Source organism: Hyperolius riggenbachi, chromosome 8, assembly GCF_040937935.1.
Source record: "Hyperolius riggenbachi isolate aHypRig1 chromosome 8, aHypRig1.pri, whole genome shotgun sequence".
NCBI classification, from domain to species: Eukaryota; Metazoa; Chordata; class Amphibia; order Anura; family Hyperoliidae; genus Hyperolius; species Hyperolius riggenbachi.
The window spans coordinates 163,334,337-163,348,753 of record NC_090653.1 but is presented as its reverse complement, the minus strand read 5'-3'; the positions used below and the strand labels follow the sequence as shown (position 1 = coordinate 163,348,753).

Here is a 14,417-nt window from a genome sequence, read left to right as displayed (position 1 = left end):
GGATGCGCTATGCAACAGGAAACAGTGAGTGCTTTGCATCGCATACAGAAATGGAAGATGACAACAGGTGCTGTTAAAGACATATCTGCTCCCAGCCATGTGGCTTAGTAATCATTGGCATTGATTGACGGGTGAAGTAGTATTCAATTCCCTGCAGGGCACAGTGTGATGATTATCAGAAGTCAGCCCTTGTACGATCAGCATCGCCTGTCTGTCAACACTCCACAGATTAATCCATTCATTATTATTAGAGTTGTGGACAATGGAATAATCGCCTGTTCTCATGTGTTCTGGGGAATATGATACAGAGAACATAAACGATAATTATGGTATTCTACACTGGCCTGAATAGAGGAGATCAGATTCCACAGAGATGTCACATTGCAGTTCCCCATTTCTACGTTTCTTTTTTTTCCCCCACTGACCAAAACCCTAGCAGTTCTCCAGGCTGTGGGTTGCTGTATTTGCCTAGCGCCGATAATGAACTACCCCTCCTCACTGCAGGACGACCACCCTAATTAAAGGACAAGCTATCTGTAGAAAAGGGCACAGGTAGATCGCAAGCTCTTCAGATCAGCCAACAAAAGATGACTCGCCAGGGTTATTGTGGGAGCTGACTCATCATCCAGAAGGGAGAGGAGAGGGGCTGCTGGAACACAAGAAGCTGAATGGGAGAGAAGATGAATGAAAAGCTGCATATAGTGAATGAAAGGAGGAGAGGAGGGAAGCAAGGGGCGGAGAGACGACGATCGAGGGGAGGGGACAGCTTTTATTATAATAAAAAAAGATACAGTTGCATAAGGCAGAGAAGGCAGTGCGCGCTCCCGTCGCCGGGGCCCCGCTGCTCGCGCTCGCGCCCCTCTGATCAATTTTTCAAGGTGTTCTCTGCACTGCTGAAGATGGCGACAGATTAAATAGGAATCAGAGCTCGGCCTGGGAGCGCGGGGAGGAAAGGACGGCATGGGAATATTCAGCCCCAGCAGCAGGATGCCCGGGGAGCAGAAGAACAGTGCCCATCAGAAGAGGAAGAGAAAACAATAAGGAGGGCACAGCCACCTTCCACAGAGCGGAGCCTGGTACCCTGACAAGCCGCCAATCAGCAGGCAGGATGGGCAGCGGCGGCTGCTGAGTCGGAGCAGCAGTCACAGGGGGATGCTATTACCTGGCTCTGCTGTAGGTTGGTAGGGGGGAGGGTGGGGGGATCTGCAGGGGTTGTCCCTTGCATCCCCTGTGGGCTTCTTCTTGATGTACTTTGCCCCGGGGGTGAATCTCTCTACAGGGAGGGGGGTTCTTTTTTTCTCTGTTGGTTTTCCCAATATTTTGTGCCATGGCCGGTTACTGAGTGACCCGGGCAGGGGCGGGTAGGGGAGGGGAGCTCCCATCCCTCCATCTACCATCCTTTATCCCTCCATCCACCACCTATCATCCCTCCATCAATATTCTACCACCATCATTCTTCTTTATCTGACCCTCCATCTCCTTGTCCACCCATCCCCCTCCCCAACCTTCCTGATGATGCCCCTCTCTGCAGGCCCCCTCACTAGAGGCAGGTGACATTGTGCTGCTGCTGCTGGTGTAGGGAAGCCACCACAACCATAGGGGGTGGGAAGAGACTGAGAGCACCCGGCCGCCGTCCCCCGAATTCTCCCACCCCCTAAAATATGATTAGGGGGGCTTGGATGTATCCAAGGGAAGATGAGGCCGTCTTAAAGATCTGCTGGGAACCCCGACACAGCGACAAACCGTGCGCCGACTCCGAGAGGGCTCAGAGATGGCGAATGTCCCTAGCCTCTCTCTTATTCTTCACCGTCCTGCTGTCTAATCACCTCTGGCTGGTCTCTGCTGGGGCCAAAGCAAGAGGCAACTTCTCCTACAGCCACCAGCCAGCCCGGGGGGAACAGGCCAACTCCAGCTTGCTCTCCCTCCAGAGCTTCCCAGGGGAGGGCAAGGGCTGCTGGGACAACTTCCTAAGCAATTCGACCAAATTTGCTGCTCACACTCCGCATTGCACTGGTGCCAGGTCCTCTCACCTGGATTCTGCCTGCACCAAACTGCATTCGCAAAGACATCGGGGCTCTGTTGGCCCTTCCTCCTCCCAACCCTCATCCTCTAGATCCCACTCCCCCTCCTCGACTTCCTACAACCAAAAGAGGAACTTTTTGAAGGCTTATTTTAACAATTTCACCCTGTCCTTTTGTGATACTTACACTATTCTGGACCTGCTTCTGGGTATGTCTAACCCCGACAGCCTGAACTGCAGTCTGGAGAACCTGATGGAGGACTTCGTGGGGACAGCTGCAGCCTCGTCCTCCCTCTCTGATGATGAGGTGTGCAGTAACTGTATCCAAGCTTACCAGAGACTGGATCAACACGCTCAGGAAAAATACGAGGAGTTTGATTTTGTGTTGGAGAAATACCTGCAATCTGGGGAGTACTCTGTGAGATCCTGCGTGGGAGACTGCAAGGTAAGATTTACAGGTTCTGCTGCCCCCACAACACACACACACAGCTGTTCAGCTGCCAGACAATATCTCTTTGCTGATACAAACTTATATTGACAGTATTGTGAATGGTGGACAGTCATCATTAGTGTGTCCTATGGTGCAGACAATCTACCTTCACCTCCAAGCAAAAAGAATGTTGGTTGCACTTAGAAGTTATTGGAAGTTCTGTGAATAGTCACCTCAGTGTCTACAATGAATATTTTCCTTTGTCAGTGAGTGAGATCATTTTAGAAGGATTCAGGATTGTTACCCAAGAAAATCCCATACATAACAGTTTGAACATCAGCCCACCTGGCTGTGACATTTCATGGTAGCTGCTTAGTAGAAGTCTGGACAAGCAGTCATAATAATAGGAAGCTATACAGTATGAGTAATATGAAGCAACATCAGTATCATATGGTCATCACTTATATGCATTGAGGAGGGTAGTGTACTTTTTAAAGGCAACTACCTTTTGTTCTCATGAACTTCCATCCCAACCTCTTATAAGGCCTATAATGCTGGTTTGCTTATAACATATTTAGGATACTGGACATCAGATGTATGCAGTATGTGTAGTATATATGTAAAAAGTGGCTAATCACATCTGCCTGTACATTCAGCAACTTCTAATAGGAGGTGTAGCAAACTGGTGCTATACACTTTAGTTTTATTTGCATGGGATACAGTGACTGGAAAGTTAGGCCTCACTTGGTCTTGTTCCAAAGCCTTTTAAGGAAATGCTAAGTAATTATTTTCAGTGTATGCTGGAAGTTTTAAGCATACTTGAAAATGCAATGCATCTTTTTTATCTTGTCTTAATTCCAGTGGGTGCATGTATATGACAAATTACATTATATCCAGTTTAAAAAGCCTTGATTACAAAATTGCTACATATGCTTTAGACTTACCAAGCTGTGTCCCAATTGAAGGCGACAAAATGTAATATAGGAAAATAAGATTGCATTTCATGAGTAGTTTATTTAAGTGCATCTATGTGGGTATAGGTTTTCATAGTGCATGTTACACCTGAAAGGAGAAAGCCTAGGAAGATTGCCTGAGGCCTTTTGGACATGTCACTTCATTTTGTAATTAAGGCAGAGTTATACATTGATTGGCTCAGCTGCTGGCTGATGCAGAAGAGTTGTATGTTCAGATTCTTTGTCCTGTAGTTTGCACACTGCATTGCACCTTCTGATCTAAACACTGCCCCCATGCTACACTGCAGTCTTCCATCAAGCCTGAACAGTTCACTGACTGTAGCGTTCTGCCTTATTTGTACCCTTCTCCAAAACCATTCACAACAAGCACTGCATTAGGCGGCATGGGCCAGCAATGAATTTTACTGCAGTAAACTGCAGGCTGTTATATCACAAGGCAACAATTTGGCTGGGTAAAATTATAATAATTGACGTTTTAGAAATATATTTTTTTGCCTGAGTGCTTCACTTGCAGGAAATACATTATTATATGTTTGATGGAAAGGGGAAACTACTGAGTGACAGAAAGAAAGGCTTGAAGCATTCTATTAAATCTCAACTATAGCAGGCAGCAAAATCGCTGCCAAGGTTTTGCCCTCTTAAACTGTGACTGGTAAAGCAGGTCAGTGTAGAGTTTGGAGCCATGAATATGCAGTACTTATGGGATATACTGTACACTAAAGCTTTTGCATTGCTTTCCAATTATCACATCCTTAGATAAAGGTTGCTGTAAAGACTGTATAGGTTGTATAAAAAAGCTAAGCATCCATCTCTTATACTGTAAGTGATTGATATCCCACCTGTAGTGTCTCCCAAGAAACAGACAGGAAACTGTCCAGAAGAGATTGTGATCTGCATCCTGGGTCATGTCACTTGTACAGCTGAAGCAAAGTGTTGGCAGGGCTCAGTGACTATTTAATGAGTTGTTATACCCCCAGCTCTGGTAATAAAACTTAAATTTCCTCAAGTGACATTTGCACAATCTGTGTTTCTTGTGCCAGGCAGACATGGTATATGATAAATGCTGAGATTGGATGACCTCTAGCCCCTCTTACCAGCCTCTTTCTGTAATGGGCCACCCAGGCCACTGCCTACTACAACAGAAAGCAACAGAAACCATGGCAACTGAAACCGCCTGCCAGAAATTGCAGACGCCAACTCCTGCATTGCAATCAGGAGAGCCTGCTATCTGTACCAGAGGGAAAGAAGGAGAGTGGGGGAGGAGGAAGGATGGAACAGAGACAGAGAAGACTGAGACACAAATGGCTAGAAAAAAATACAAAGTCAGAATCATGATATATATATACTGTGTATATATATATATATACTGTGTATATATATATATATATATATATATATATATATATATATAGCTATTTGCATTCACAATTGCTGTATGCTACACTAACAGTTAGTGTTTATTAGAATTTGATTTTATATAAAGAGATGAACATAAAAAAAAAAACGAATTTAGGAACTGTGAAAAAGAAGCAGAGATTGCACAAGGCTGGCTGATAGGAGTAGTGATGGTGCAGTACCCTGGCTTGTGGGAAGATTTCAGGTCTGTGTCAGTTGGCAGCAGCTATGAGCAGGGGAGGAATCTTACATGAGCGTAGGTGTAGCAGATATTTGGTGCAGAGGGCATGAGGCAAAATGTGTCCCTAATTCTTTCATAGCACAGCAAGCAGATCACAGTGACACCACAAAGCTGCCAATGATCTACTGTCATCTATGTATTACTGCATATCTATGTTGCTTCATGTGTATTCATAGTCAGATACTCGTAAAACTGATAACATATTTTAACAGTGAAATATTATCATCTGTAATAATAGGAACAGCTTACCTTAAGGCCCGGTTCACATTAGCGTTCGCTATCCGGATTTTCCGGATCTGATCCGGACCGCATACTGTACAAACGGAACGTATGTTCCGCATAGCAATGTGAAGTCTATGCGGACGTTCACACGCGTCCGTTCCGTACAGTACGGAGCCGGATTGTATCCGGACTCCGGACTCTTTTCCAACATGCGCTATTTTTTGGGTCCGGATCTCCGGCCCACGCACCCGGACCGGAGCCGGACCTGAGCCTGACAGCACCATCCGGAACACAGAAACCAATGGGGAACGGAAGGCACAGAACACACTGCCTACAAAAACCTGACGTTCTACCCCACTTCCTATGCGTATGCAAGCGGCCATTTCGGATGGGGACACATGGGCCAAGCATGTCTGGAGTGGAGCAGCAGTGACAGACGTGCTGGAGCTGTTTGGCAGAATGTCGGAGGTGGAGGTGAGGCCTACAGCAGAGGAACCTGATTCTACACGTGCACCAGGTGCACCTTCTGCTGACCCCAACATTTTTTTTTTCAAATTTCGCTATTTTTTGCCCACGGATCCGGATGGCAGCCTGATGCATGCCTGATACAAACGGACCGGATCCGGATCGGAACCGTACGGTTCTGATCAGGATCAGGTCAGGATCCGATCAGGATCCGGTCCGTTTATTTGCCAAAACGCAAGTGTGAACGGGGCCTAAGGCTGAGAGGGATATGGATGTTTCCTTTTAAACTATGCCAGTTGCTGGTCAGTCCTTCTGATCTCTTTGGCTGCAGTAGTGGCTGAATCACAGATCTTAAACAAGCATGCAGCTAATCCAGTCTGACTTCAGTCAGAGCAACTGATCTGCATGCTTGTTGAGTGGCTGTGGCTAAAAGTATTAGGGCCTCTTTCCATTACACGCAGTTTGGATGCAGCATGGATGCAGAAAAACTGACTCCAATGAATGCCTATGGGCCTGTTTCCACTAAACGCAATTTTTCTGATGCAGGTTTTCCCAAAGACATTCATTGGAGTCAGTTTTTCTGCATCCATTCTGCATCCAATCTTCGTGTAGTGGAAACAGGCCCTTAGAGACACAGGATCAGCAGGAGAGTCAGGCAACTGGTATTATTTTAAAAGGAAATATCCTTCTCAGTTTAGGTTCCCTTTAAGGCCATTTTCTGGGAGGGGAACGAATGAACCTATCAGTATGTCTTTGGGATGTGGCTCTGTATGGGTTCGTATAGACGTCCGATAAAGATCGTTCGTTACGAACGATTCGTGACGTTTACACAATATTCAAATTAGACTGAAAAGATCGTTCGTAATGAACGATTGTGTACACACGTGAGCGATATAAGTATAAAGTACTGAACGACGAACGATTAAAAAATGCGTGCGCAAACGGAAGTGACGTTATGACAGGCAATAAGAACATGCGTTATCGGACGATCTTTGTACACACTGCAACGATTGAACGATTATCTTTCGAAAAAAATCCGCCGGGTTGGATCGGTCGGATTGAACGATAACGGTCGTTATCGTCCAAAAAAAGATCGTTGGAAAATTTGGAGCGCACGATTATCAGTCCGATTGTCGTTATCGTTCGTTTTCGAACGATCGTTATCGTACGTGTGTACTCAGCTTTAGTCTTTGTATATGCGGGAGAAACCCAGAGTACCCAGAGGGAATTTACATAAATACACAGGGAGACTAAATATAAATCCAATGCAGATAATGTCCTGACCTAGGTTTGTACCCAGGGCCCTACTCCAACAAGGCGAGAGTGCTATCCTCACACCTATGCCTGCTACTCACCATGCAATTTTCCCATCAGATCAACGTGAAATTTCCCGTTGTTCAATGATTTCCAGAATGTCCAATCTGCTTCCGATCATTAAAGGGATTCATTTTTAGACCTTTACTGCACAAAATCAATTCCTTTCTCAATCGGAAGCAGATTGTACATGCTGGAAGTTATTGAATGACGAGAAATTTCCTGCCAATCTGGCAAGAAAATTGCATGGTGTCTACCAAGCATAAGAGTACACTTTACTGTAACAGTATATGAAGATCAGCTTAATTTTAAATGGTCACAATTGCAGGTGTACAGAAGTTCTCATGCTGTGCCCCCTCCTGGATTTACCCTCATATTCCTTCCTAAAGGTGGCCATACACTGGTCGATTTGCCATCAGATTCGGCCAACAAATAGATCCCTCTCTGATCGAATCTGATCAGAGAGGGATCGTATGGCCACCTTTACTGCAAACAGATTGTGAATCGATTTCAGCCTGAAACCGATCACAATCTGTGGAGCTGCCGCTTCTGCCCCCCCTCATACATTACCTGATCCGGCCGGCGCAAGACCCCTTGTCTTCTTCTCCGCTCTGGGTACTGAACTTCCTGTCCAGGGGAAGTTTAAACAGTAGAGGGCGCTCTACTGTTTAAACTTCCTGCCGGGACAGGAAGTTCTGTGTAGCTCTGGAGCCCGAAGCGGAGAAGAAAACCAGGGGACTCGCGCCGGCTAGAGCAGGTAATGTATACCCGCTGTATTGCGTCGGTCGTCGGGCATTCGAACACCGCTATCGACGCACTCCCGACCCGCCGGCAACCGAGAAAAATCTTCCGCACGGATGGATCGACGTTAGTCGACGGGAACGATGGATTTCGGATGGAAATCCATCGTTCTGTCAGCGGTGTGCGCGGCGATTTCACGGCCGTTTCGATCACTGTGATCGAAACGGCCGTATTTTGGCGGGAAAATCGTTAGGTGTATGGGCCCCTTTAGAAACACTGCAGCCTCTACTGAGTTCAGGTGAGATTTGTAAGCAGGATGTCTGGGTTGGCTGTGTGAGTTGTAAGTAATAAACTGACTTCCAGGGCCGGCGCTACCATTAAGGCAAAGGAGGCAGCTGTCCCAGGGCCCCAGAGCTTGTAGAGGCCCCCAGTGGCTACAAGAGGAAAAACATTTTTTCAAATCGGCCTTATAGTTTTTGAGAAAATCGATTTTAAAGTTTCAAAGGGGAAAAAAAATACACATTTAAAAACCTGCCGACTTTAATGGTTAATAGCAAATCCACCTTAAATGCTAGAAACCCTAAATTTACAGGATATGTTAAGGAGATCATTAGGAATAAGAGGAAAAAACAATTTTTCAAAAAGACCTTATAGTTTTTGAGAAAATCGATTTTAATTTTTCAAAGGAAAAAAGTATACTTTTAAATGCGGTAAATGTCACTTTTAGTAGCAAACCTAACGGTAGTGTAATTTTACATGCATCAAACGAAAACACAATAAATTTCCTGACGGGGTTTCCAGGGGGTCTATACGCAGCCGCAGCGCTTTGGCCAGGGATGGCTGTACAGCCGCAATATGGCTGTATGAAGATCCCTGGCATTTTTTCCTATTTTCCCAATTTTTTTTTTTATGTTTAGAGTGTGGGAATTAAAAAAAAAAAAAATTATGTGGGGTCCCCCCTCCTGAAACTTTTTAACCCCTTGTCCCCCATGCAGGCTGGGATAGCCAGAATGTGGAGCTCCGACCGATTGGGACTTCACACCCTGTTATACCAGCTGCAAAAAAGGTCCCCTAATGCCGATTTTTGTTCCGGGGTATATGTTGGGGGGGCCCCCAGGTTTATTTTGCCCTGGGGCCCCATTGTTGCTTAAACCGGCCCTGCTGACTTCAGCACCCTGTTAGTGAAAGCTTAACATTGTATAAGTTGCTAGCAGAGTAAGAGGCAGGGGATACAGAGTAGTCACTGCAGTACAGCATATTGGTTTGGTTGATACTGATACTGGAGAGTAACTATCATAGAGTGATCTGCGGGTCTCTTTCGCCAACAGTGCTGCTTCCTGTATCTAACAGTGCTGGGTGAGGAGACAAAAGGAACAAGGAGAGCGCACACTGTGATTGGTGTCAATGGTGGGGCTAGGCCCAATAGGAAAGGTCTCACCTGGTTAAAGGGGCTGGGGTAACCATTATGGGTTTTCCAGCCAGCTATCTTACTTGTGTCCCTTTTTAGTTAGGACCTGGTTTGTAGTGGATTCCACTGGGTCCTTGGTGGTATGCCAGACTAGACCTTATGTTTAGGCACGCTGTCAGCGTGTAAACATTGCGCTCAGCTGGTACAAGCAGGGATCCCCAGCTCTGAGTGGAGTATGTATTGTGGCAGCAGGCAGAGCGTAGCAAATTTGTACACAATGATACACAATGCTATATTATATAATTTTATTTGCAATGCGTTTCACAGGGGAACACCCCTGCTTTATCAAGCATAAAACAGCTTTATAAAGCAGAGGTGCTCCTCTGTGAAATGTGTCGCAAATGAATGTGAATCATTGTGGATAACCCCGCTATGCTCTTTAACCAGGTGAAATTTTTCCTATAGGTCCTTGTCCCACCATTGACACCAATCACAGGGTGTGCTCTCTCTTCAATCCTTCTGTCACCTTATATCCACTTGTAGAAGCAATAACAGTAAAGAAATACATTTAATTTTGAAGTTAGAGGTAACTTTTAATGTGTTTTGTAACAGCAGCTTCTTAAATATGGAATTCCATCAGTGCAATTATAAGGCTTTTTGTATTTTTTATCTTTTTGACAGTGCGTCTTTTTAGAGTTTGTTTTCTTTACTGCCCCCTTGTATCCTGATTTGAGGGGTTTGTGATTGGTAGTTTGGTCTCCCAGAAGACAGTACGACTCAAACTATGGATCCCTGAAGAAGTGGTCATCATGTGACCACCTCTATTTTTGTGTTTCAACCACATGTTAAATCTACTTACACATATCAAGGGAGAGTGAGGGATAGTTTTTTTTTTTTTTAAGCAAGTATGATTTTTAAAAACTGATCATTTATAAAAGGAATTTTGACATAATTTCAAGTATAGTAAGCTTTAGAGTGAAATGGGTACAAATCTCATATACATGTATGAGGACTGTCTCTTGGCAGGTGACAGTGTAGGGCTGAGGCTGTACAGACACAACACTAGCCTCTAGACACATTGAGCTGTATGCAATTTACTTTTTCTCTTGTGTTTTCTCCTAGGAGTTTTTTTTCATCTTCTGTTTAAAATAACTTTTCAGCATTTTCCAATTAAAAAAGTACCAAAAAGTAGGTGAAAAAGTACTATCAAAGCCTATTGGGCCAATCAAATTGCGGGGATCACGTCCATTAAAGCCACTGGACCCGGTGGGGCTCAGTAGGGTTCAGTGGAGCGTACGTTACTTACAAGGAGCGCAAGTAAGTTAGCAGCGCACACTACGCCGCACTATCATGCGTAGAGTGCACATAACTTGCGCTTTAGGAGAGCAGCTTAATGAATCAACCCCAAGGAGAGGTATATGATGATATAACCATATAAGGAGAAATACATCATCAGTTAAAACAGATAAGTAAAGATACGGTAAATTCTAAGACAAGGGATGGTTGGAAATGCCAGTTTCCCATTCCAACAGAATTCCGCATTCCGACAAGTGTGTTTCCAATTTCTAAGCATTTCCACGAAAACTGAATTTTTGACTTTTCGCAGAATAAGGTTTTTGCCATTTTTAAAAAAAATAAAGTTAGATATTAAAAAAATAGTGTTTTGCAGAATTGCTATATTTTACGGAATCCACTATATTTTGTGGATGTTCTGTACATACAACCGTGTTACATTTCTGAATTGTCTGATTGGCCTAATACTTCTGAGTCCTGTGATTGGCCTAACATTTTAGCGGTATTCTGATTTTCACGGTACAATACTGATTCTCTGATTGGCCGGATACTTTCATGTCTTGTGATTGGCCTAAAATTTCAGCGTTACGGTAATGTCGTATTCCACAGAATTCCAATAAATTTGTCTCAGTGTAAAATGCAATGTAAACTACTTTTTTCCTATGTCACTGTCACCTACAGTAGGTTGTCAAAATCAGACAGGTTTTGGAGTAGTCCAACTCCCCATGGAGGAATCTTAGGGTTTTCTTTGTTTTCAAAACCTCTCACTCAACAGTCCTACTAACAAAACAGTGTGCAAACTTGTAGGGAGGCTGGTCATTATATCTACATGGATCCTTTCCGGGGATTTCTTTTGTAAAGAATAAAGGAAATACTGGGAGGAGATGGACTAATTCAAAAACTGTCAGATATGTCCGTTTGTTTGCTACTTACTGTAAGTGACAGCAACATAGGAAAAAAGTGCATTTAAATCTGGAGGCGATTACAATAAGTAAGCATAAACTATTGAAACAAATGTTTGCAATAGTGTTTCTTTAAGACAGGACACATAACATTTATATTGCGCATTTCTCCTGGCTGATTCAAAGCATTTCAAGGCTGCAGCCACTTAGGGCGACATCCATGGTTTTACATACTGGCATGAGCCAGGATTAGAACCCTGACTCAAATCCTACATCATAGGCAACTGCCAGTACGATATCCAGCTGACCCATTGGGGAACATGAAAAATGAATTCACATGCATAGCCCATCAATTGTTTGTTAGCTGATAGCATCTGAGTCCATGAACTGGAGGTTTTTACTGCATAACCCTTTTAGTCAGATAAGGAGAGATAAACCATGAGTTAGTAAGTGAGGCAAGATAATTTAATGAAATGTTTTGTGAATCAAGCCCTTTGTAGCAGAAAAGGTGTCCATAATGATTAAAGGTAAGCAGTAGGGATGAGCATTCAAATTTTGATCAGAGTTCTGGATGCTCCAGATCAAAACCTAAATCTTTACATATGCCGACTGCAGCTGGGGGGATAACTCACCCTTGTTGCCTCCTCTGGCCACCGAGCTCCACTTCTCGTTCCAGCTCTCTGGAACCTCCTCCTTTACAGTTGGAACTTGGAAGTATCGAAAAGATGGAAAGCAGCATGGAGCACAGCAGCCAAAGATAATGAAAAGGGTGAGTTAACCCCACCCCCTTCCCCACTGGTCCACATATGTAAGGATTCAGGTTCTGAACATGGCATGCAGGTTCTGAATGTCGTTCCAAATTTGTTAACTCATTAACCTTTTGGGGACCAAGTATGTTGAATCAACGTCTAACAGGTGGTGCTACCATTCTGACTGGATGTTGATTCAACGTCCGCGCTAATGAACCGTCCCAACATGATCGTGCGCACCGGAGAGGGGAGATTAAGCTGTCATATGACAGCTGGCATCTCCCCTCAGTGATCAGCAGCCATCGCGTATGGCTGCTGATCACGTGATCACTATGATCGCCGTCGGATCGTAGTGATCAATTTGACAGCTGCGGTGGTAGGGGGGAAAGAAGAGGATCTGCTCCCGTGACGATTGGCGCCCCCACCGCTCTTGCCGGCATTTCTGCTCCTTCTGACGTCAGCACCGGGTCCCGGCTTGATGACGTCATCAAGCCGCAACCCGGAACTGAGCGGCAGTAGGAGCTGAGATGCCGGCCGGAGCGGAGGGATCCACTGCGGCTCGTCGTTGGAGCCTGGAAGGCGAGTGATTGCTGCTGACAAGGGGGGACACCTGGCCACACAGGGGAGAGACAGCCCAGCCAGACCCTGCAGGGATCCGGCTGCCTGACCCCCCAAACGCGCTCCCCCCCCCCCTTCTGCAAAAATGCCTGGTCCTGAAGGGGAGTTAGGCGGCCGGTCCCGAAACTGTTAAGGATAATTCACAAAGGTTTTTCACCTGTTTTCACCTTATTTATGTTACATTTTAAGCTCCCAAAGAGCAAAAATATAATATAATTAAGGTAACTAAATGTAATTAAGGTAAGAAAAGTAATATTGAAATGAAGTTAATCAGGAATAACTTACTTTGAGTGATTATTTTGCTTGTAAATGTACTGAAAGGCTGTTTTTATTAATTAGGCGATAAATAACTAATGTATGAGAAGTTTTGTGAATAGAGCCCATCAGTGAGCACTAACATCTGTGAGGTCAAACTTTGTTTTTCCCCTTAGAAAATATCCATGCATGAACCATGCAGTAAAAATCTCCAGTTCTCTGACTCAGATGTTATGAGCTGTGGCACAACGGACAACTGATGTGCTGGGCATGTGAATTCATTTTCCATGTTTCCCTGTGGGTCAGTTTACATCTATTCATTATAACTGAAAGTTTTTTACAATGCACTGCCTGCAGCATTTTTGTGTGCAGTATGGACCCAATACATAGGAAAGTGGATGAAAACTCACAGCAACTATAAGAGAAAGCACAGAACAACTGGTCAGTTGTTATCAGTTGCCAGCGTAAACTCAGCCTAGTTGTTACAAAAGCAACTTCAAACATGAGAAAATCAAATATTTTAAGACCACTATCGCAAAATTTCTTCCAGTTGCTGTCACCTTTAGTAGGTAGTAAAAATCTTACTGCAGTGTCAAGTTTTGGTCCATTTTCTTATGGGGGATTTTCAGTTTTTGCTTTATTGGCAAAAGCACCAACTGAACTGCAGTTTGCTCAGTAAACTTCCAAAATAATGTGCAAACAAATAGGCTTACTTTTTTGTATGGATCCTTTCCAGGAGTGCATTTGTAAAAATAAAAGGTAATAATGAGAATCCCCATGAGGGGATGGACTAGTCCAAAATCAGGTGTTTACTGTAAATGACAGCAACATAGGAAATAAGTAATTCATACTGCATTTTACTATGAGAGAAATGTATGTATTTTAAATGTTATTTAGCAATATGGTCATTTTGTACTAAGGATCATCTAGATGGTCAAAAATAATAACTTTTAAATAGAGGAATGTGTGGAGAATCAATGGGTTTACGGGGAATGAATCCAGCATCCACTCTTTTATAAACAGGCCCCATTATACCTGATGCATGAAATGTCATTATGATGTTATCACATTTCATGTATATTTTGCATATCCTTGTTTCTTTACTACATCATTCAGTATGATTTTGTACACAAACTGGATTATGAAAATATTTTTGACAAAAGAGTTCTCATACAAATTTCATGTGCATTTTTTCTTTCACGCAGATTTATTATGCATATTTTTTTTAGATCCATTACTTGTTGTCAGGGAAGGAATTTTCCTTGTGAAGATGAGCGTCTCAATTACTCCCTGATGAGAGAGAGAGTCAGTAGAGGGAGTATAATAAGAATGCAGCAGGCTGCAGTGGCACCCAAGATCTTAGAGTAGAATTATGGAGGAACTCTCCAGC

The 14,417-nt window shown here is 44.0% G+C and overlaps 1 protein-coding gene across 1 annotated transcript in view; it reads left to right on the top strand.

The window, feature by feature from the left end:
* The first annotated feature begins 1,318 nt into the window (after positions 1-1,318).
* The window catches only part of NALF2 (NALCN channel auxiliary factor 2), a 266,127-nt gene continuing 253,028 nt past the window's right edge, over positions 1,319-14,417 (top strand). The window contains exon 1 of the mRNA XM_068247653.1: positions 1,319-2,465. Coding sequence (XP_068103754.1) covers positions 1,662-2,465 — 804 coding nt within the window. The 5' untranslated portion in view covers positions 1,319-1,661. The remainder of the gene's footprint in view (positions 2,466-14,417) is intronic.